Consider the following 24,770-nt stretch of genomic DNA (forward strand, 5'->3'; position numbering starts at 1 on the left):
GTGGGCCAGGGCAGAAGTGGGGAACTTGGCGGTATAAACACAGCCCCCCCCCACGTCGGGCCAGCCCCTCGTGCTGCATTCCCGAACCCCTGGGTGCCCCTGCCCCACACTGTGCTCTCGGGCCTGGGGTGGGGGTGAGGGACCTGGAGCTGCAGCCTGAAGGCAGCCCTCGCTGGCTTGGAATCGCAGTGGTCGATCAGGGAGGGATGTGGGGTGCCAAATTCCACCTCTCTCTCTCTCTCTCTCTCTCTCTCTAAGAGAGGGCCCCGTGTCCCCGGCGGGGGGGCGGGGGCTCAGGTGAAGGCAAGCGATGCCAAGGTCGCACACGGGGGCCTGGATGGCAGCTCGCGCTGTCCCGCCCTGCCTGCAGTATGCAAATTAGCCACCATCTTTGCTGTCAGTTAATTTACGTATAGCGCTGATTAGCCAATGGGAGGCATAGCAAAGGTACAGTCAATTACCATGTTTGTCTATTATTAGATAGGATGATAAAAAACCAAGAGAGTCTCAATCATTTTTAAGCATAACTTCCTGTGCCAAGTACCCAAACTAGTAATCATTGATTTACTTGTCTATGTTCCTCTTACAAAGCCTTAAATTAGTTTTGATAAGTCATATCTTCTCTGATTTCACATCTTCAGTGACTATTATAGTGCCTAGCAAAACATGATTGCTGAAACATTGACTGAAGGAACAATGTTCTCGGGCTACAGTCAATGAGCTGAGCCATATATTCAATCAGAATAATTGGGCAATGATTATTTTTGCCAATTTATAGAAAAAGTGTTGTGATTAAGATTTTTTCATTTTAAGTTTAGTCCTATAGATTATTTTTCAGACATTTCACCATCTGCTTATGTTCTTGGAAGAAGTAGTCTATAAAACCACAAGAGAAAAGTAAATTATTAATCATACAAAAACTTAGGAAAAGGCACTGACGCTTTAAAAAAGCATTTTTTTCATGAACTTATGTTTATGGTTGTGAATTTATATTGCATACATGTAACTTATTACTAGTTAGTAACATTCCTATTTCACATGATACAAATATTATATTGTGTTTTATATTCTATCCCATCATGTGCTGTAAATGGCCCACTGACCTCCTTGCTCTCTTTTCCCTGAATCAGGTAGAGAGGATCTCTCCTCTATGAAAGCATGGATTTGGGCTTGTCTAATGGTATTCACACTTCTGTAAATGCTGTACAACAAAAAGAATCTAGTTAATATTGGAGATAAAACAGTGCATTAGATCTCTTGCTCATTTTTGGACCCACCAAAAGCCACACTTCTAAAGCAGCCACCAGAATGTTCTGCAGAAATCTGAGACAAAAGTGATGCATACCCAAATAGAAGCTCCTAAGGGCATTTCAGCAGGCGGAATGCAGAAGGATCAGCAGATGATTTCCCTGGAATCTCTGCCAAAACCTCCACGTCTGTGCCAGGGGCCTTTGGGAGTTGTGATAATGAGGTGTGGTTAGGATTTTGACATCTGCTCTTACAGAAAGCATGGGAAGCCCTGGCCCTTCCCAGACCAACGCTGACAGCTGAGTCAAGGAACCCCTGTTGGCTCACCTTCCCACTAAATCTTATGCCTCCATGAAAACGATCAGAATATTTTTATTCTCCAGAGACCTAGAGTTGGCTAACCAACAAAGGTTGGTCTAGAGAGAGTGGTATCCTGCACTCGACAGCATGTTTGTTTAATTGATAGCTAACTTTGCAAATTCCCTCTGAGCTGGTAAATGCACAGGGAAAGATGCAGAGACTTCAGAAGCGTATACATGTGAATTGCTTACCACCAAACACCCCCATATGTTGTGTCACATGTAACCAGTTTTCCTAGTGAATGGGGTAGCTGCAAATACAAATGATTTACTCTCACAATAGCCTATTTTTTGTAAGGAAAATATGTTTTAAAAGCTAGTAATATTTGGAGCTCTGCTTATTTTAACATAATTTTGACTAGCCACATTGTATATCTAGGAGGTCTAATGTTACAGCCCCTATTAGGAGAACTGCTTTAGCATCCTTCACTTGATAATGATCTTGTGAAAGAAAATGGAAAGAAATAAAAGTTATAAATTTATGAAAAACGAAACAAAATATAACAGTGGCACTAGGAAAGCAAAATTAGTTTCATCTGCAATCTTCCAAAGCATCGTTACACCATGTGTGTGTGCTCTGTACTTTGGAAGCACATTGAAATTTCAATTCATGAGACTACAACTTGGTCATGGTTCTCCAGTGGACTAAAGGAGTTACCCTACGCTGAAGCATGCCTAAATTACTCATTGGGAGTGATTTGAGAAGTGCAAGAACCTAGGAGGATATGTAAAATAATCCTAACCAGCAGAAATTTCATATGTATGCATCCTCCTTATTTAATTCTCAAGGCAGTTGCGTTTTCTAGTACATAATAGTTTCTTGCACAGATGGACTATCACTAAGGAGGTTTCTTAAAACTATTTAATACACATGCACTCTTGAATTATATACAGACTTTTACATTTGCATATTTATTTCCCCCATATCAGTCTAATCCAGATGAACAGAAGTAAATAGGAAATAAATCAAGGTCCTCATGATCTTTAATATTTTCTTCTGTTTCTTTTATCTACATATTTGTCAAAGCAGAAATTTCATTTTTCTATTTTTAATAGTATATTATTTTATGTTATATCCTTGAAGAGTAATTTTGACTATGTGTACTGTCTCATATTATACCCTTTAGAACTAATGTTAGCCTAATATTCATTTGTGCACTTAATCATTTATCAAATACTAGAGGCCCGGTGCATGAATTCATGCACTAGTGGGGTCCCTCAGCCTGGCCTGCAGGCTCAAGCCAAAACCAGGTCTCTGACATCCCCTGAGGGGTCCTGGATTGTGAGAAGGTGCAGGCCAGGCCGTGGGGCCCCACCAGGGCACGTTCAGGGCCAGGGAGGGATGCGGGAGTTTGGCCAGCCAGGGAGGGACCACAGGAGGGATCCAGGGCATGTCCGGCCCATCTCACTCAGTCCATACGGCTGGACCCCAGCACCAAGCTAACCTGCTGGTTGGAGTGTCTGTTCCCTGTTGGTCAGCACATGTCATAGTGAGCGGTTGAGCAGCCTTAGCATATTATTAGTGTATTATTCTTTGATTGGTTGAACGGACGACCGGACACTTAGCATATTAGGTTTTTATTATATAGAATAGGATTTGATAGTGCCTGGCGAGAAAGGGCCATATATTTTCAGTGCTTGGCACTCAGTAATGGTTTTTTAATTCATGTGGGGGAATTCAAATCAAATATGATAAGACTTCTGACCTGGAGGAACTCATAGTCTAATGAAGGGAACAGGTATATTGCATTTGTGCTTAGTGTAGGGTCTTGAGCCATAAATAGAATTAAACAAGGAAGTGAGCAGCTTCTTGGGCAACGCACTATGTCCTGATATTTGGGGATTAGTATCTACTGCCCTTAAATAGCCCCATTTTACCGCCAGTATTTGTTTATGGGGATGGCCACTTTACGTAAGGGGTGCAGTGTACAGTATTGAGCAGAGAAACCCTCTGTAATATCCTAACTGATTCATATGGAGCTTCAAACAATGATTTACTTAGCATTGATCTGTCTATCCACCAGGCCTGAAAAAGAATCAATATAACTAACTTTCTATTTCAAGAGGCAGCTGATAAAATTAAATCCTTATTTTTGGTGGATCTGAGAATGGTTTAAGAGATGAAGTAAAAGAGGCCAACCTGGTATTTTGGGGAGGAAGATGCACATAGAGCCCTTTCAGGAAAAATTTTGAAAAGGACTATGAAATATGAAACACAATAAAATGATCAGGATCACCTCATGGGGCAAGAAGGCATACATAGCCAGGTCTTAAAGATCACATTAAATTACCTGGCCAGTGTGAGCTACTTACATCTCCATATCTGATTTCAGTTTCTCCTGATTTGGGCTTCTGTTTTTTTTAGACACGTGGTTCTATTTTCTCTTTCAGTGATTCAGGTCATATCCCAATGTCTTTGGCTTTGCTTTTCTGCTTACCCTTTGCTGCTAATCTTGATTAATTTTTTCTTACTGTTTTTCTGGTCCCTTTTCCACTCTTACTTAACCAATTCAAGGACTCCTTAACTTGGTAAAAAGACAGAATCTGAGCATATAGGAAGATGATCGTGGTTTCTAGAGCAACCCAGCCATAACTGTCTATCCCTGGAGGCCAGAGGGCCAAGGAGGTCCTCATCAGGCTTAACTGGTTACTTACCCCTTGACTCTTGACTCTTGTCTTTGAAGCTCAATGGATAAATACAGGGGGCTGGTGAACTTCGGTGAAAGGCCTCCTTGCTCCTGCTGCTTTCTCCCACATGCGGTCCATTTTGCTTAAAGTGACCCACCCCAAGTACTTCCATCCTCTGCCACTGTCTCTCCCTTACCCTCCTGTCTGTCTTACTGTTACAGGTGGAGAGAACTTAGGTCTCCCCTGGCTGCTAGTGGGAGTGGGCTCCTGCAGTATCCCGAGAAAAGAAATTTTCTCAGACTTGCACAGGAGGATGAGCTATTGCAGAAAGCTTTATTTTAATGGAATCAAACCCCTGAGTTTCAAAGGTCCTATTTCCCTTTGTTTTCCCCCTCCCCCAAGAAAGAAGTCCAGCTGTGCCTTCCGTAGGGCTACAATCGAAGCCGTTGCCCAGAGTTTCCATTCCATATTGGAGCAGTGTCCAATCCTGCATTAAGCTAGCTTAGTTTGTGTTCCCAGTTGTAGTCCACCCATCCATTGTGTGTGGGGTCTGTATGGCCGGGTACCATGGGACTATGGAGGAAACACAAGCAGGAGCAAAGCCAAAGGAACCAGAGAACCAGGAGAGTCACGAGTCAAGAGAGACAGCTCCTTTGTCTACGAGACTATGTATGCCCAATATTTTGTGGCCTTGCAATGGCCCTGCCTACTCTAGCCAATCCATGGTTCCCAGGCTTGACTGACAGGCACTTTCCCTGACTCACCCTGACTCATTGCACATGTGTTCATCTTCTCCTTTGTTGGACCCCTTCCCCCAGTGACCTGCAGGGACTGGTTCCCTGGGGTGTGTGAAATTCCAGCTTTCTGGTAAAGCTGCCCCAAATGGCCATGCTTGTGATGTCTGGCCTCTCTTTTGCTCCTTTCCTAACTAATTGCAATGGTATCATTACCATGCTCATTTTTTTTGTATGTCACTTATCATCTTATACCATATAACGTAACTTAAGTTTATTATTGAACATTTTCTTCCACTAGAATATAAATACCACAATTCTTGTTTGTTTTCACTAACATAGCCCAAGGATCTAGAATAGTACTTTAGCACATAGATTATTTTTAATAACTGTTTATTGAATAAATGAGTGAATGACCTCCATGCTCATCCATAATTAGGAAAGGATTTATTTTGCATTCTTAATGTTTATTTAAAATACCTATTTGCAAGGAATCTTTTCCTCAATCAAGTGTTATTTCAGAAAATGGCATTTCTCTCAACAGTATGAGAGGATTAGTTTTTACTGTGGAAAAGAAAAAGATTTGTGAGAATAGCTTTGATAAGCTAGAGATGCTAAAAGAATGTTAGATTTGCTTCTGTACAATATACTCTGGGAAATAAAGGTATTTACCTTAGGCTCATGTTATCATGAACATGAAATTTATTAACCTGTTTGTAATATACAGGAGGATATGACAGCATGCCATACCTGAGAGGTAAAATAAAATATTGTCTTGCTACTCCTCCAAAACAACAAATATATCTTAGTAACCTGCAACGCTTAGAGGTCTTTGTGTGAACAGGAAAGGAAAAAAGGTTCAAAGACCTTAAATGGGCAAAGAAAAGCAGTAATGTATTGCTATTCTTCAACACTTAAGGAAAGAACATAGAAGTGCTGACAAAATGAACTTGTCTGAATCACTATAAGGGGATGTAGAAGCTATTTTAGAAAAAAAAATGATTTTTTTTAATAAATAAAAACCCAGAATTTAAATAATCACTTTTAAATTCTTAGAAACTATGTGCTAGATGAAATGGGGGAAATTGTGAAATTCTGGGTTTACCTGTTTTTAGGTGAATAGCAAGAAAGGATTATTTTTTGACAGAAGGTTCAAGGGCCTTATTCCAAAAGGTGATTAAATTGCTCAGTTAAGTGAGCAGAGATGACAAACAGGACCAGCTGTAGACCAAGGATTGGCCACGTCAGCTCTGCACACAGTGTGAACTATAGAAGTGTCCATTTGGGGAAAATAATAACGAAATGGCCACTCAAAAGATTTTAATAAAATGGGCAACCCACTTTGATGATATCTTAATACTTTAAAAATATATCATCCAAAAAGGCTAAGATTTTGGAAGAAACTTTGGATTTGGAAGTGGTTAATTTTATAGGAAATATTCTTGTTGGTTTTATTATACTATTAAGCCACATAGATATAAAGCTAAAATATGATTGCTTTAAATCATGGTTTTCTATGAAGGGTGTGTAGCAAATCATTTGCAGAACTTTGGAAAAATACCAAGTCCCAGGTTCTGCTTCAGACAGATGGGATCGGATACCTTCGGGTGAGGCTCAGCAGCTTTATTATAGGGACATTGAACATTATTCAGGTGATTCTGATGCCTGTTGCTGGCTTCTTATCACTCCAGAAAGAAAACCCATTTGTCTAGATTCTTGATAAGTGTCTAGAAATATATCTAGATAAAATGAAGCAATATATGGAGTAAGGAACAGATGATAAGTAATTATTTCATTTAATTGCTCTTCAGATTTACAACTCTTGATCCACAATTCTGAAATCTCAAAAGCTTTGAAAAGAACAACAACAGAATAGATTTTATAACAACTCATTCAGTGGCAAAACCTGTCCTGCCCTCATTCAGTTTTGGGCAAAACCAGATCTGAGCTGACACGAGGCTCTTTGTGCTCTTTCTTTATCCCACGTGTGACCAGCCATGTGTTCTGTTACAGAAGCATGAATATTTTTTGTTATGGAGGTGTACCTGATGAACTATATTGTATGATGTTGCCTGTTTAGAATATGACGAATTCAAGTCCTAAAATGTATCTGGCCCCAATAACTTTTGGATAAGAGATGATAGATTTGTAATAATGGCTTCAGTTGACATTTTGTTCTATTTGTCCTGCATCAAACTGATTTGAGTACCTTTTGCTGCTTGGCGCTAAACTCCTTGAGGGAAGGGATGCTGATATGCTTACCATGTACAATAATAACCTTACATATTGGCTTATTTAAAATAGTATCTCCCTAGGCCTATATTAGTCAGGGTTCAGAGAAACAGAGCAAATTGTATATTCATATATACATATACATATAATTGATTTATACTTGGAGTTGACTCACACTATTATTGAGGTGGAAAAGTCCCACATTCATTTGTTTGCAAGCTGGAGACCCAGGAAAGCTGGTGCAGTAATTCAGTCCGAGTCTGAAGGCCTGGGAATCAGAAGCACCCGTGCCCAAGCACAGCAGAATATGGATGTTTTAGCTCAAGCAAAAAGAACAAATTTGCCCTTCCTGTCTTTTTATTCTGTTCAGGGCCCCACAGATTGCATGATGCCCAGCAATCTCAGGGCAAACTCCTTTACTCAGTTCACCAATTCAAATGCTACTCTCTTCTGAAAACACCCTCAGAGCCACCCTCATAAATAATGTTTCATCAGCTGCCTGACATCCCTTAGTCCAGTCAAGTCAACAGATAAAGTTAACCATTACAAAGCCCCACATCAATCTTAAGAGGGATGCAGGGCCTACCATCCCCATTATAAGGACAAACAACCTGAGCCAAGTCATTGAACCATCACAGTGCTCAGGGAGAGCCACAGTTAGTGCTTGGTGTTTAGTAAATTGAACGTTGATTTAAATTGAGTTGAGCTAGCAACTTAGTTTGTTTGTGTGTGTGTTTTTTCCCCCTGCAAATAAAGGAGTGTGTGGTGGTCAAAACCAGAAAATATTTAATAAAGACATAAAATATGTAAACATTTTCTAAATCCCATGATCAAACATAAGAGTCAAGGCATGGCCTGGCTGGTGGGGTTCAGTTGATTGGAGCATTGTTCCGTGTACCAAAAGGTTGCAGGTTAGATTCCCAGTCAGGGCACATACCCAAGTTGCAGGTTCAATCCCCAGTCGAAGCGCACACAGGAGGCAACTGATCGATGTTTATCTCTCATGTCAATGTTTCTCTCTCTTTCTTCCTTCCTCTCTCTACAATTAATGAAACACATATATCCCCCAGTCAAAGCGCACATGGGAGGCAACTGATCGATGTTTATCTCTCAGTCGATGTTTCTCTCTCTTTCTCCCTTCCTCTCTCTACAATTAATGAAACACATATATCCGTGGGTGAAGATTTTAAAAAAAAGAGTAAAGGGATGCACATTTTATTTATTATCAGAGTCATCTTTAAGTGTAAAGATGAGTGTATAAGGGTAAGATTGTACTAAATTGTGATTCTAAAATGTTTCATTCTATTTTTCAAGAATTAATACTGTAGTTGCCCTCATCTTTATACACTTTCCTCAAATAACAAATAGTCATTCTTAGAGGAGAGGTGTGTGGGAGGTGGGCTTGGGAAAAAGGGTGATCCCATGTCAACCTCATTCCCTCTCTAGCAGCAGAGTCTTCAGGGGACCACACACAGCACTCACCATCCTCTTCACCCCAAGCTGGGTCCCAAGCTTCCTTCTCTGACTGCACTGTCTTTCAGGGCATATTAGATGCCCAGTGTTTTCACAAGGGGACTGTCATTTTTCAAATGCAAGTGTAAGTGAGGGAAGAGGAGTGAGAATAAAGCGGCCTGGTTTGGCTGCAGTCCTAAATTGCTCTGTGCAAGCCACTGGACGTCTCTGTGTCTGCTTCTCCATGTGTTAAATGAAAATTGTCAAACTTGTCCCACACCAAGTGGCCATGGGTACACGATAACTGATGCTTCTAGGAGTGCTTTGAAAATTATTGTATATTTAATGCAAGTGAAGTATTGGTTGAGTGCATTGAGTTGAATGAAATATGTTTCCACAAAAAAACTTCTGAAAATAGATGATAAATTATTCATTGCAGTAAATCATCATTAATATTAATCAAGTAGACACATAGTATGTTGGCCAAGTGCTTAGACTTTGGAGCCGAGCATTCCTACATTTAGTCTGCATCCTGGCCCTACCACACTGTGACCTCAGACCACATATCAGGCCTCCAAGCAGCATGTTCCCATTCCATAAAACCAGGAAGGTAGTAACACTTAGGTGGTGAAGAAAAGTGCATATTAATTGGTTGTCAATAAACATGTGTTAAGCTCCCAAAGATATGAAGTGAAAATTCGATTAGCCTTTTCTCTGCCTCAGCCTAATTAAAGGTAGAAATGAGGTGTGGGGAGGGAGGCATCTCTCAAGTGCAACCAGCTTCTGTACTTGTAGACTTGAAAACAAAACAGAGAGTCTGTGGGGTTTATTGGACTGTGTTCCTTTGAAAATTATTGAATGTCTTTATTCTTTCTAGTGTTAATTCTTTCTAGACATTAATCATGCCTTCCTAGGATTAAAGATGAAAATTGAATTCTTTGTTAAAACACCGTGTTCTATACAACGTTTAAGTGAGGATGATAGAAAAGGTGTGGAAAAATGGAATTGTTCCTGAGCTTATGGTGAACCAGATAGCAGGAAAAAACAACCACCACCACCACCACTTCCAAATACAAAACACCTTGATTATGGTGAACCAGATAGCAGGAAAAAACCACCACCACCACCACCACCACTTCCAAATACAAAACACCTTGGCTATCCATATTTACTTTTTAAAAATCAAATAAGTGTAATAAAAACTGCTGTCTTTTGAAAATAATGGTCTTTTTGTAGGAAGGTAAAGGATATCCTTAGAGATCAAAACCAAAATGTGACACAAACCCAGATTAAGTAAGGAGAGGGACCGAGACTGGCCTGAGGCTATTGACCAATCATTAGTGATTTAGGGCTCTTGTTTTAATATTTATTTGAGGAAGAGGAGACAAAACTGAGGCCCCAGATAAGATATGTTGTCAAATGAAGAACAGTGAACATAAAGCCAGGAACCCTGAAAAGGTACACTCTCAGTGAGGAGGTTGACTGGAAAAAATTGTCCCAAGTAGGCATGCACACTAGAAACATGGTTGTCTTGTCATAGGTCCTAGAGAGAGGAGAAAAAATGAAGTCTCCCCTGAGACTTTATAACCATGAGCTATTCCTCAAGTGGGTAGATGATCCTAATTCTCACCACCCACAGGTTTAAAAACCTCCACAGTAAGAATGTATTTTAAAGTGATCCCTGGTTGGAAGTTTCCGTAGGTCCTTCACAGAACCAAGCATGCATTCTCTCTGGAGGAACACATTAACAAATCTATCCTTAAAATACCTCCACAAATAAAATGCCAACAAACGTGGCTGAAGAGGATTACAAACACACAAGAAAACAATTATCATGAGTAATAGCAGTAAATACAACTAGTAGAATTAGACTCAGATTTCAGTTTTTAGAATTATTTCTAGAGAACATAACATAATATTTTAAAATAATATATTGAAACTAATAAAGAGAGAATTGAAAATATAAGTCAGGAACAAAAGACAGGGTAACTTGAAAACTGAACCAGAACCTTTAGGAATAAAAATATGTAACGATTGAAATGAAAAATGTAGTTGTTGGGTTAAAGAGCATGTTAGACAAAGGTTGATAATTAGTAAAGTATAAAAAACACGTGAAATATTTTTTTTCCAAAATAGTGTACAAAGAAATAGAAAATATCTAAAAGAAGGTAAGAGATATGAAGCGAGTTCTAACGTGGATGTGATCAAAGTTCCAGAAGGTGAAAACAGAGAGGACAGGAGAGAAATTTTTGAAGAAAAAAAAGGCTTAGACCTTTTCCTAATTATTGAATGCATGAAACTGCATCTTCCAAAATCATAATAAACTCAACACAGGAAAAGAATTTCATACCTTAACAAAAGAAAGTGAAACTACATAGCATTAAAGGAAAAGTAATAAGCATTTTTAAAGAAATGCCAGACTTACCTGTAAAGAAATGACAGTTGACTTCTACCGTGCTAAAAAATGGAATAAAGACATAAAGGTATCAGCATAAATTAATATAATATAAATAAAGGTATGATAGGATTAAAATAGTCAAATTTTTGAAAGCCTAATAAAATTGACAAATTTTTATAATATTAACCAAGAGTAACAGAAAAATGATACAAATTAGTAATATGAAATGAAAAAAAATTATTAATAGAGATAGAATGGAGATAAAAGATATAATTATACCCTTCACTCTAGATCAGCGGTTCTCAACCTTTGGGTCGCTACCCCTTTGGGGGTCGAATGACCCTTTCACAGGGGTCGCCCAACACCATCGGAAAACATATATAATTACATATTGTTTTTGTGATTAATCACTATGCTTTAATTATGTTCAATTTGTAACAATGAAAATACATTCTGCATATCAGATATTTACATTACAATTCATAACAGTAGCAAAATTACAGTTATGAAGTAGCAACGAAAATAATTTTATGGTTGTGAGAACCATAACATGAGAAACTGTATTAAAGGGTCGCGGCATTAGGGAGGTTAAGAACCACTACTCTAGATGAACCTCAGAAAAATAACAATGATCAAAAAAAAGCCAGCTATAGGAAAATTTATTATGCTACTAAACTATTAATATACAAAATATATATAACTAAGCAATATTTTGTTATACTTATGGTTACATGCAGGTGGAGTGAAACCACAAATAAAAACATGAAAATGGGAATTATAAATCCAGGATTTAGAATTGTGGTTACCTCTTATAGGAGTAATCAGGATAATTTGACTATAGACAAATACACAGAGGACTTCAAGACCTTTGATTTTATTGTATATTTTAAGACACCATGCCCTGCCAGTGTGGCTCAATTGACTGGAGCATAGTCCCATACACCAAAAGGTGGAAGATTCGATTCCTGGTTAAGACACATACCCAGGTTATGGGTTGGGGCACATGCAGAAGGAGGTCAATCAATGTTTCTCTCTCACATCTATGTTTTCTCTCTCTGTCTGTCTCTCTTTCCCTTCCTCTCTCTAAAAATCAATAAAATTTAAAAACAGACCACCTAATAAGAACATGTTCTACTATCTACTTTTGTTATATTTATGTATTATTTATACATTATATTCTCTGTGATATATATAAAATTTTTAAATAATTTTAATGAACATCTTGAATAAGTAGCTACATCTGAAAAGTCTGATTGAAGCATACTTACTAGATTTAGTTTTTAAAAATATGCCATAAAATCAATATTTTACTTGTATTTAAAATGAAAATATTTCATTTTAGTTTTAGACAATGAATGCTGATAAGTAGGATTTTTATTGCAATGATATAGATTTAGGTTATTGCTTTAGGATTTCTAAGCTTGCTATTATGTCACACAACACTCGGTCCATAGTGTTGTATCTGTTTTCAGGCAACAATACAACATAGAAATAATACTTGTTTTCACTTATAAACCATGCTACTTGGCAGTTGCCTTACTTTAAATCTCTCAAATTCTGAAAATGAAATAAAGGTAGTTATCTCCAATGGATGATTATCAACATCTTCTTGGACTTACTATTTACTAACAGTAGGAATGTCAATCCAATGGAACATCTTTTCATCCCACCAGCCTATAGCTTTGGATTTGTCATCTTATAGAGTTGGTTGAATATATATATGTGTATATATATATGTGTGTGTGTGTGTGTATAAATATACATATAATATATTAAATCCTTGCCTGAGGATATTTTTCCCATTGATTTTTAGAGACAGTGGAAGGGAGAAAGGTGTGTGTGGGGGGAGAGAGAAACATGGATTAGTTGCTTCCCACATGCTCCTTGACAGGGGCCTGGGATCAACCTGCAACCCAGGTATGTGCCCTTGACCGAGAATCCAACCCAAGACCCTTTGGTGAATTGGGCGACTCTCTACCACTGAGCCTTGCTGGCTAGGGCTGGTTGAATATTTTGATAAATTATAATTATACAAGCAAAATGGCAGGCTACACGGTGGCCCTCAGCCTGGAGACTAAGCAAACTCCTTTGACTCTCTCATTAGGGGCAGCATGTATTAGGCATTTCATTCAGAAAACTGGAATGCTGGTATCCTGAAAATGAGATTGATTTTCCCTTTGAGGATATGTTTGCTCTTTCTGTGTTCCAATGGATCCTTGGTGGATAATGGTTCTTACATTCACATTTCTAAAAATATCCTTTATTTCTCTTCCTTTTGGCCCTCCATTCATATATAGTTACAAAGCCATCATATTACAGTATGTTTTGTATAATTAATTTACTAGTAACAATTACTTATTTATGTTAACAAAACAGATAAGATATGTATACCGAACACTAATTCTTTCAAGCCAAAAACCCAAAATTAATGTTCAATCATGTAATATTGGGCTACTATCATTTGGTAATTTAGCCAGTCACAAGGAATAACATGTCAGAAGATGATACAAATATTTTTCTGCTGTCTTCATGCTCAGCAAAATCAGTAATAGCTCTCACTTTTTCACATATTCTAAATTATAATTCAGTGTGATGGAAAGCAAATTGTACTGGGGCACATGGTTTTTATTTTGCATTTGTTAACACACTATTTGAAACTCTGCAGACTTTGCTTGGGAAAGTACTTTTTGATTGTGTGTATTTCTGTATTCAGGTGATTCAAGGATATTTTTCTAAATGTTCTGTATTCTGAGACATGCCCAATTTCCTTACTTAATAATAAAACAGTCTATGACTCATTGTAAATCAGTAGGGATCCGGCAATAAGGTGCCATACATCACGAAGGCAGTGCAGGCTATCATTGGAGATAATAAGCAGGTGCATTAATATTCATGCTTTATGCAATCCTGGTTGCGCTTCTGAAAATCTGTAGAATACATTCCAAGTTTTATGTTTGCCAGTATATTGTCCAGCGATTTTCAGATAGTTCTTGTAGCAATTCACTCAAGGCATCACTAGGTAATTTAGAAAACTTTCTCCATGGTTTCCATTTACTTAATTATATACTCAGCTAATGTTCCTCTGCGAGTGTGCATATTCCTTTTTGGTTGGATCTTGGAGTCTTTCTTTGTCTCTGCTGGAAGTGCTATTGTGTGAGACTGATTGCATATGCATGTCTGTGTATGTGGTGTGATGTGTGTGGTGGGGTCAGGGGGCAGTGAAAGGGGAAAAAACACATTGCCCTATAAAGTACAGTATTGAAATGGCAATTTAGGCTTTGTTTCCACATAGATGGCCTAAGAGGACAGAAAAGAACATAATGCTTTGCTACAGGGGGTGCAGATGTACCAATGTACCAACAGAACCCCTTAAGGATACACAGGCTTGGCACTGTCCAACTCCCCCACCTCTGTCATATAATGTGTCAATACCACAAAAAAGGCATATGAAAGTGTACTATTTTTAATCTGTAAAATGTGTGATTTACATTTGTCCTGATTTAGTTCATCAAAAAATAAATTTACAATAAAGCCAATATAGTATGTACATGGATCACATGAGTAAGCATGCATCTCAGGCTTAATATCTTTCTTCTTTGAAGTCATATTTGATTTATTTTTTATTTTTTCAGAAATTTAGAAAGACCATCTGTATCTCTTTTAGAATCTTAACTATATATCTCCTGTGTCTTTATACCTCTCCAGGGAGTGAAGGGACTGGGTTAGGAGGGAAAGGAATACTCCACTGTCTCTATATTATTACTCCTGCCCCCACTACTACTACCACATCCATCAGCGCCATCATTACCAGTAATTGCTGGAGGAGTTTCAGTGGAAGACACTGAGCTACTGGGAGTGTGCTACTTATCCCAGCCTTCCCCATGCTGTTCTTCATTTCCTTTTGTTCATCCATTTATCCTTTCATGCATTCATTTAGTAAATGTTTACTGGGAGCCCACAGTACACCAGGCGCAATACTAGATGATGGGAACATTGTGAGAACAAAATGGACAAAATCCCTGTCATCATAGAACTTATATTCTGGCGGTGGGTACATTTGCAGTGTTAATTCAGCCACTTTAGATTTTTTTGCATTTTATAGTCTCCATCTATGTTCAGAGTAGAGGTACTAGAATAGGGATCTTTTAATTTCTCCATATTTTATATGAAGAATTTATGTAACATCACCCTTTGTCTTTCCATATCAGCCTTTGATACATGGAGGTAAAGTTTCAGGAATATAGTAGAGTTTCCCTGACACAGTCTCACATAGACGAAGGATGGACCCCCATCCCAAATTTGTTAAGATGTTTAGAATGATGATGTCACACTTGTACCAAAAGGACATGAAAAGTTTTGTTTCTTACAGAGTGAAGTTCCTGGGAAGAGCCTGGTTGCTCTCGAACAGGACAAACAGTAATGAGAACACCCATAATCACAGTAAGGGACATCACTGAGTGAGCAAAATGAAGAACTTAAAAGGGGTGCAGACACAAAGACAGAGAAAACCAGTATGTGCATAATTATTTCTCTAAATAATAGAAGTAACAGAAAAGAAGTAATTAAGGATTCCAAAAAGACTATATACAGACAATATATCATAGAATTATACACTTGAAACCTTTATAATTTTATTAACCAATCCCATCCCAGTAAATTTATTTTAAAAAAGACTTCATAGAATAACCACCCCAGTAAATTTATTTTAAAAAAGACTTCATAGAATAAAGACTTGAATCTTTAAACTAGAAGGGGATATTGTCCCTAGAAAAGTGACAGACAACAATAGATAAACTTAGCAAAATTATTACATTCAAAATAAAAAGCAAATACTGCAGCACCCCAGAAAATAAAACAAAACAATAAAAGCAAAAAAACAACAACAATAATTTACCTGTAAAGATGGAAAAAAAAAGTCCAGATTCCAGTTTTCTCAGATTCCTCCTTGATATCACTCAGTAGTGTTAAGTGAAGCAATGACTTCAGTGCTAAGGGGAAAAATGGGCCTCAAAAATTTTACACTCAGCCTGATTATTAGTCAAAGATACAGAAAATAGACAGTTTGGTTATCAGTCACATTGTTCTAGTGAAGCTTCCTGAAGAATATATTGCAGAACAAAGTTCAGGCGTTGGAAGTAGTTGGAAAACTTTAGCCGATGTACTGGGAAAGGTAATTGAGTCAATTTAATTGTGGGGCTCAGGTTAAAATAAATGCATGGCTGCTGGTTATAGACCAAATATAAAAATACTCCAAAACTCCAACAACATAGAAATGATATATGGTGTAAGAAAATATAATATTTTGATTGTCTCATCTTTTTTAGATGAGGGAAAGGTGGTATCATTTAAAGATGATAAATAAAATAAGGATCTAGATATTCAAAGAGTTGAAAAATAGGAAAAATAATGCAGTAAGTATAATACGGTGCTGGGGGGAAGAAGACAGAGGGAGAAGCAGAAATTAAATAATTGTGTTAATGCTCATAATGGGGAGTAAAATCTAAAGACATAGTAAATACATACATTAAATGAAGTTCCATTATAAAGGTAATAATTAGAACAAAATAGAAACCTTTTATATTTTGGAAAAATGCACACGAATGGTATAGTAGAAGGTAGAAAAGAAGAAACCACTTAAATAGCTTTATTTGTAGTGATGTAGGATGATGTTCAAGATATATTGTTAAATGGAAAGAAGTTGCAAAATAGCATGCAAGATTATATGTATATGTTTGTTCATTAATATACTTAATGTATATATTATTGTTTATCAATAGAATAGTACTTGTTTCTTTAAATTATATTCCACTAAATAATAGCTGTCTTAAGAGGTGAACTATGTAGCCCTAGTTGTTATATTATGACCTTATATCCTCAATATTAATATTTTAATATCACATGCTTAACATAAAACTATATCAAATAAAACTATAGGTGCAGCATATGTATATCTGTATGTGAGTAGCTTATAATCAGGCTAAGACTAAACTGGCAAAATTGGAGAGTACAGGATGCAAATGAATGCTCAGTTATGTTACACAAGCCCTCTGTGAAACCTTCTGAGATTATTGCAACCTTTGGTGGCTGGCCTCCCCTCCCTTTGATTTTTAACAGCAATATTTGACTGTAACATATTTGAACATTACACTATATATTTATCATTTTCTAACAGTCCAGTGTGATAGTCTTGTCTTTATAGAGGAGATGAGAATGATTGCCAAGTCCTTGGACTCCAAATCAGCTATTTAACACAATAGTCACATGAAGCAAAACAATTGGTTAGAAATTCCAGATATACACAACAACATGTAAATAATTATTATAACACCTGCCACTAGATAATGCATAAGAAACTGAGGTACAGGAGAGATGAACTACTTTGCCCCAAATCAAAAGGTAGTAAGAGATAATACTAGGATTAGGACCCAGACCGGCTGGCTGCAGGATGAATGCACATAACAGTACACTGTGTATGACCTGCTCGGCTACTTAACCTCACTGACTTCTCTTTCTGTGTTGGTGAAAGATGGAGAATAATGACGCCCTTTATAAAGTTAGCATGTCAGTTATTAAGAGAAGTACATCCATCAGCTTTGTAAGCCATGAAGCTCCATAGCAGACGTAAAATATCACTGTTGTCTGCTGTCTTCATGCTGCCATTGTTGCCACAGCATCATGTAAGCTCAGCTCATAGAGGAGCAAAGGTTTCCCTTAGATTCCTGTAGGGATAATCATTTACTGGCTTTTCAATCTCAACACACATGTGTTTGCTCTGACTGAACAATGTCCATGCCATAAAATAGCTTATGTCCACTGAGAGAGATTACCTAACAGGGCATAGTGAGGGAAGGGGCATCATGAGGTTCTGAGTTTTGTGCAAAGACCCAAGAGAGAGGAAAGGAGAAGGGAAGGATTGTGGTACTCAAAGAGTTAAGCAAACTTCTTCCAGCTTAGGAAAAAGACCTGCAGTTTTAAATTCTAATAATCTTCCCATGGGAGAAGCATCAACACGTTTTGCATTGTATTTATGCTACACAGCAACCTTTTCGCATGATTTTTAGTCCTCACTTTCCTGCATATTTTCCCACAAAGACTGTCCTTGACCAACACCAGAAATGAATTTGATTTCTCTAATGCAGCAGGTAATTGGATTTTTCTTTATTGGATGCATCCCTTTAATGACTGTCTCTGCTCCTTGCCAATTTAGCAAGTGCCCTGACATTGATCTGATGATATGACTTAAAATAAATAGGTGGAAGCTGGGGGTGAAAAGAACCAGCTGTCTGGCATCAGAAAAAAATGTATTTTGTCCTCATCTTGCCATTTTACTGAGAAATCTTTTACCCTTGAATGGCATTTTTGCAAAACATGCTGCTGTAATAATTAGTCATATAGCAACAGATTGCCTCCTTCTAGAAAATATAGTAATTATTTCCCAGAAAGTGCCCTGGAGAAAACATTGCAAGTTGAATAAAATTTACCCAATAATCATGCTGTTCCATGAAAATATCTGTTACTATGCATACTCTTTCCAGAACAAGATAAATATTGTTGAACAGAATTAATTAAATCTTTTTAAAAGCTGACAAAACATGAAATATTTATTTAAGTATTTATTTGCTTAACTTGAGGTTTTGTAAAAATAAAATCCGACACAAGATTGTTATTCAAGAAGGTGACAAAGGAGCAGCGGATAAAATTGTTGTATTTTGAAAAATAGTGATTCTTTCCTCAGGGAAGTTGTGATATAAAACTTGTTTTATGCTCAAGAATATATGGGATATAAATTTTCTATTTTTACCTTTATTCTTTTTTAGTAACAATATAACTCACTTGATTCATGGTTAATTTTTATTCTATCATCTTCCCTTCGTTTATTTTGATAAATATGATTTTTTTTAATTGAAGATACAATTCATGGGTGAGAAAATAAAGTCTTGTAATTCTAATGAGTCATGAAGAAAATAAGTTTTCTTTTAAAAATAAGTTAACAAGTGTTTTTTTTCCTTTTTGAATTCTTAATATTAGTTGCATGTACACTTATCAAAATAATTAATAGTTTTAAGAAATTGAGAGTTTAAATTAAAACCAATTATGATTGTTGAGTCTTTTCAATTGTGAAATCATATCACACAAAATTACAGTGGATTCTAAACCAGACAGAGCTGGCATAGATCTGCAGTGTTGCTCAATGAAGATCAATGAACTTGCTTTGATTCCTACCAACCAGGGGAGGCGTGGGAATTCTAGTCCTAGAAATGACGTGAGAAAGAATATAGAGAAAAATTAAGATCACATGTGCCCTAGAGACTGGGCTCTTTACTCACTGTTCTGATTGCATCCTCAGTGAGCATGTGCAGCTTTAGCATGTCAGTGAAAGTTTCCAGGAACTTTTCCAGGATGTTGTGTTGCACAAGATGGGCTTGCTTGAGAATCAATGCACCTTCTGCAGGGAGTCCAGTAGTATTGAAGGGCCCACTGGATCACCATCTCTCATCACAAATTATTAAATCTCACCCATTCCAGGTTAGGCCATTGTTGGAAGTTACATTTAAATGTAATGTTAAGGCTTTAAGGGCAAAAGAAAAAAAAATATTTTAATGGATAATGAAACTTCTTTTTTTTTTTGTGGTACAAAAATAGTTTTTATTTATTTTTTTTACTCTATTGAGTTTATTCCATTCTTTATCAAAATTCTTAACATTGATTCTGTCTTGATTTTTTGGATTTGAAGATTATTAAATAAAACCATAATTAATTAAACAATGTTCTCTTCTCTCAAATGGAAGGTATATTTTCTGGGAAAAGGAAAAAAAAACTATTTGTGTGTGTGTATGTGCACATATGTAAACATGTTTCCTTTATTAGAAGAAGGAAATTCATTTTTCATTCTCACCAGTTTTTGTAAAGCTGCTTTTTATGACATCTACATATTATTCTTTGGACATTTGCTGAAACTATTAATATGGGATGTTGACAATGGACAATTTACTTTGTTAATGCATTTTTTAAAAGCAAGCATTTATATCCTAATACATTTTTGCCATTTTTTCTTTGAGTAATATTTTAGTCTTTTATATAAAAGATCGTTAGGAAAGCATACAATGATAAATATTCGACTTCAAGGATTTCAAAGCCTAGTGGAGAGAAAAATGTGCATAAGTAAGTAAAAGAGAAGGTGGAAATTGATAGGTAACATGAAAAGGGTCAAGAACTGTAGTTGGAGGGAAAAATGAAGACATCACAATGATAACACGACTGTATATAGGCCTTTGAAGATAGGGAGAATCTGTGCAGGTGGGAGAGGTAGAACATTTTTTTGAAGAAGGAATAGAATTACTAATTACATGGAGGTGGAAACTTGCTAGGTAATTAGAATAAATGTGCCTTAAAACTGGGTCTAGGTACCATACTTCACAAATCATTGAAGAAAAAAGGGGAGAGAAGGAAAGATAATATTTTTACTGGAAATAGTTTCTGTTTAGCTAAGTTAGAAAGAATATGGTACTTTATATGTTTTGTTTCTATAGAGAGGTTATTAATATCTTAATGATGCTTTCTTTTATAAGGTAATCTTGACTGATGTTTAAAAAATAATGTCAATATTTGACATGTTGAATGACCTTAAATATGCTCATTTATTATATAAAGAATATGAACTATTAAAGTTTTTAAGTAAAGAAAGTATATTCTTCTAATTTTTATCTTTGCATATGTTCTAGTGTTAAAATACATACATATTTTATTTTCAATAAAATGTAAATTATTTACATACTTACCACTGAATGTAAATTTCTGACAGTGCTAAATAAGTTTCTTTGATTGCTTCAGGTCACTGATATGATGCTTCAGGACAAACCCTATCCTGATTGGGGGAAATCCGCAAGAGCTTTCTGGAAGAAAGGAAATGTTAGGATCATTTTATTCTGGTAAGAGATTGTTTAATTTATTGATTTATACCTTGTCTCATTCACTAAATGACTTGGATTGGATGTAGTTTTCTTTAGATATATAGAATTCTATGTGGAGAGACATTATAAATGTGTACTACATTCCATTAAAATGATTAAAACCAATCATTATAATTATTAAATGAATTTCTGCTTACAAATATTACATATACACATTTACAAGAGTTATGTTTTGATAATATAGTGATGCAAAGATTTTAGCAGAGGTAAGTAGGATTTTGACTGAGCAAAAACAAGCTGTAATTTTTATCAATGAATTATGATATTAAAAATGTCTTCAGTAAATGCTAAATTTCCAGTATATTTGACATGATATAATTTACTTTGAAGAAGTTGTACAGAAAAGGGCCCTCTTTACAAATCACATCTGGTTCATTGGCATTTCTTCTTTACTTCTAAAGTTTCCTTTAGATCCCCAGCCCAATCATTGCAATTTTAAAAACAATTTATGTCTGATAGAACTTCATTGTGCTTTTTTTAAAGTGTCATCACCATTATTTATGAGTATTTGAATAAGATTAGACAGAAAAGATAGGAATGTGGAGAGAGCAAGAGGGCACTTCCTCCTGGCTGTGTGCCACTGACCAAGCACAGGGATTCAACCTGATTATGAGAAGTGATGTACACTGACATGCAGAAGAGTTGTAATTAATGATGCCTTGTGCCTGGTAAATTCCAGCCACTCTACCTGCCTTTTGAAATGAAGGCAAAATCTGTTTATTCTTGGATTTAATTTGGGGGCATTGAATGTTTTATGTATAAGCTAGAAAAATCATAGTTACTGAGTACTTGGAAAAATATACTCTCTAAGTTATCTTTGTGCTTTTGCACTAATCATTAAATGTTGCTAGACATAGAGAGCATTTTAAACCTATTTCTTAGCAGGTAAACAAAAGTGGATTTTTTTTCAATAACGTAAAAATAAATATGGTTTTGTAGGTTGTCACACCTGTGTCTATGAGTCAAGTGTGGTCTATTATTATGATGCATTTAACCTCCATATGTTTTCCTGCCTAAAAAGTGCCCCATGTATCTTGTTTAAATAATATGTTTTATAATATTTGTGGCAAATGTTTATTAAAGGCACATTTTGCTACAGGCACTGTGGTAAGTACTTAACATTCTATATATTTACTCATTTAATTCTGACATATATAAGGTAGGTGCTGTTACTATAAGCATGAGTCTCTGACTCTTGGGCCCCAGTTTTTTTTTATTTATTTATTTATTTATTTATTTATTTATTTATTTATTTATATTTTACAGTGTGTTTTTATTTATTTTTTTAAATTTTTATTTTAAAAAATCTTTATTGTTGAAAGTCCTCCTTTGAACAATAAAGGAAAAAGGTCCTCCTTTCTCCCCATCAGCTTCTTCCAGCCTGCTCCTGCCTCTACCCCCCAGGCCCTCATGGAGCCCCAATTTTTAATCATTGCATCACACTGCCTCTAGAAGAACAAAAGATGCAACCAGTTGCAAATTTCCAAATGATTATCTTTAATCCATTTTTAGGTAATGGTTCCAGATAAGAATGTGAGATTCTGAAAAATTGTTCCACCCTACAGAATTCTCGATAGGGGTTTTAAGAATCACAATCTAAAAGGAGATAGATCTTAATAGTAAAAGTGTTGATGACCTATCTCTTTTTAAAAAACCTTACACTTACTTTGTTTATAGACATTTTGTATTATTTAAATGTACCTTCAAAGGCAGCCCATTGATTATTGTTTAATGTGGCCAGTTACCAAGGTCACATATATATTATCACAAAGGCGAGGCATGCATAATTATCCGAAGGCCTCCATAATTGTTGTCATTAGCTACTCTTAATTGTGACAGCTGTTTCAGAGGAAAAGAAATCATACTAGATTTTTCCTGGACATCTTAGTACATCTTTCCTTGAATATTACCACTCAGGTCTATTAGTATATGTTGTTAAACTAATTTAGTTGGTCACTGGCAGATAATATTATTGAATGGAAAATAAACAAAACCTCATAGTTATTGTTACAGTAGTTTTTTCTGTATAAGTATTGATAGGAGAGTGTTACTAGAGATGATTTTTCCAAGGTAGTATTTCAAATCATGGAGAGCATAAAATAATGAGGGGAATTTAAATGTCACTTTTTCTGATTTTATTCATTTCTACACAGTTAGATTATCTTGACAACAGTATTCTTTCTTTAAAAAAAGGAAAATCTGATACAAAAGTTGAATATGAAAATTATGTGGGAAGCAGAGAGAGGAATCACGATGGTGGCATAGGTAAATGCCTGTACTTGCTGCCTCCCACAACCACATCAAAATTACAAGTAAAATACAGAACAACTACCATCCAGAACCGTGGGAAAGCTGACTGAGTGGAAGTACTACAACTAGAGAGGTAAAGAAGAAAGCGCATTGAGACTGGTAGGAGGTGCGGCGGAACAGAATGGGCTGGTCCAGCACCCACGTGGGCCACTTTTCTAATCGGGAGGGAGATCACCTCTGCAGAGGCCACCAGGAGGAGCAAGGAGTCCCAGCCCCACAACAGACCCCCAGCCCAGGGTTCCAGAGCTGTGGAAAGAACTCCCTACAGGCAATAAGAACTACGGACTGTAAAAACAAGTGTGGATTGGGGCTGAGTAACACACAGACTGCTAGAGACTCAACTGCTCCTCTTAAAAGGCTGGCACCTCAAACTGAATTTATAAGCTCCTACTTGCTCTGAGATCCAGAGCTGGGCGAGGCTCTGAGGGACCCAGACAGGTACAGGGAGAAACTGGACTGTCTGGCATTGGTGGAGGAAAGCGGGGGTGGCTTTCTTCCAGATGGAGGTGCTCCCAGTGGTCATTGTTCCTGTGCTGGGACCTCCCCAGTGCAGGGCTGACTGGCAGACATTTCTGTTCGCTCTACCTTGGAGATTCCCTGAGACCCCGCCCCACCCAATCACCCAATTTACAACCTCACCCAAGCTGTGGGCAGCGGCTTTTGGCCCGTCCTTTCTCAGCCTAAAACCTGTCAAACAAGTTGCAGCTGGGTCAGGGAGCCCCAAAGCTGCTATCAATAAGCCCAAGGCTGGCATCAGCACCAGCCTGCCTTGCTTCACAGCTGGGCCTTGTCTGGACACTTCCAAATCCGATACAAAGAAGAGTAGCTCCTGCTGGGTGGCCCCAGGCAGTGGCTAACTTTGCAGCTCCTTGGAGATCCAAGAGCCAGTGTACCCAGTGGTTAGTGTGAGACCATACCAGATTACAACTCTTCACATCCGTAAGTGACCCACTCAAGGGGCAGACTCAGTGAGCACTAACGTCCCACTGAAGTAAGTCCTGTCCCATTAGGGGGGTGTTTCCACAGCAGCTCTCCCACTGTAATCGCAGCTGGCCCCCACAGCCAGTTAGCCTGGAGGTCGATTCCTCCCAGTGACACCAATAATAATCAAGGCTCAACTACAACAAGACTGTGCACACAGCCCACAAAGGGGTGCACCAAGAGTGTCCACCTCAGTGATTGGGGAGGCTGAGCCACTGGGCCCTATAGGACACCTATTACACAAGGCCACTCTATCAACTCAAGGAGACTTAGCACCTACCCAATACATAGAAACAAACACAAAATGCAGAGACAAAGAAACATGTCACAAATGAAAGAAATGGAAGAAAGCAAACTATTGGATAAAGAGTTCAAAACTACAGTTATAAGGTTACTCAAGAATCTTCTAGAAACCTCCAAGGAACTTAGTGAGACCTTCAAGGATCTTAGTGAGAAT

At 37.2% G+C, this 24,770-nt stretch overlaps 1 protein-coding gene across 1 annotated transcript in view; it reads left to right on the forward strand.

Moving 5' to 3' along the window:
• TMEM117 (transmembrane protein 117) overlaps nt 1-24,770 on the forward strand; it is a 456,029-nt gene that overhangs the window by 258,112 nt on the left and 173,147 nt on the right. Inside the window, exon 5 of the mRNA XM_005881702.2 lies at nt 20,883-20,980. Coding sequence (XP_005881764.1) covers nt 20,883-20,980 — 98 coding nt within the window. The remainder of the gene's footprint in view (nt 1-20,882; nt 20,981-24,770) is intronic.

This window comes from Myotis brandtii, unplaced genomic scaffold (genome assembly GCF_000412655.1).
Source record: "Myotis brandtii unplaced genomic scaffold, ASM41265v1 scaffold686, whole genome shotgun sequence".
NCBI classification, from domain to species: Eukaryota; Metazoa; Chordata; class Mammalia; order Chiroptera; family Vespertilionidae; genus Myotis; species Myotis brandtii.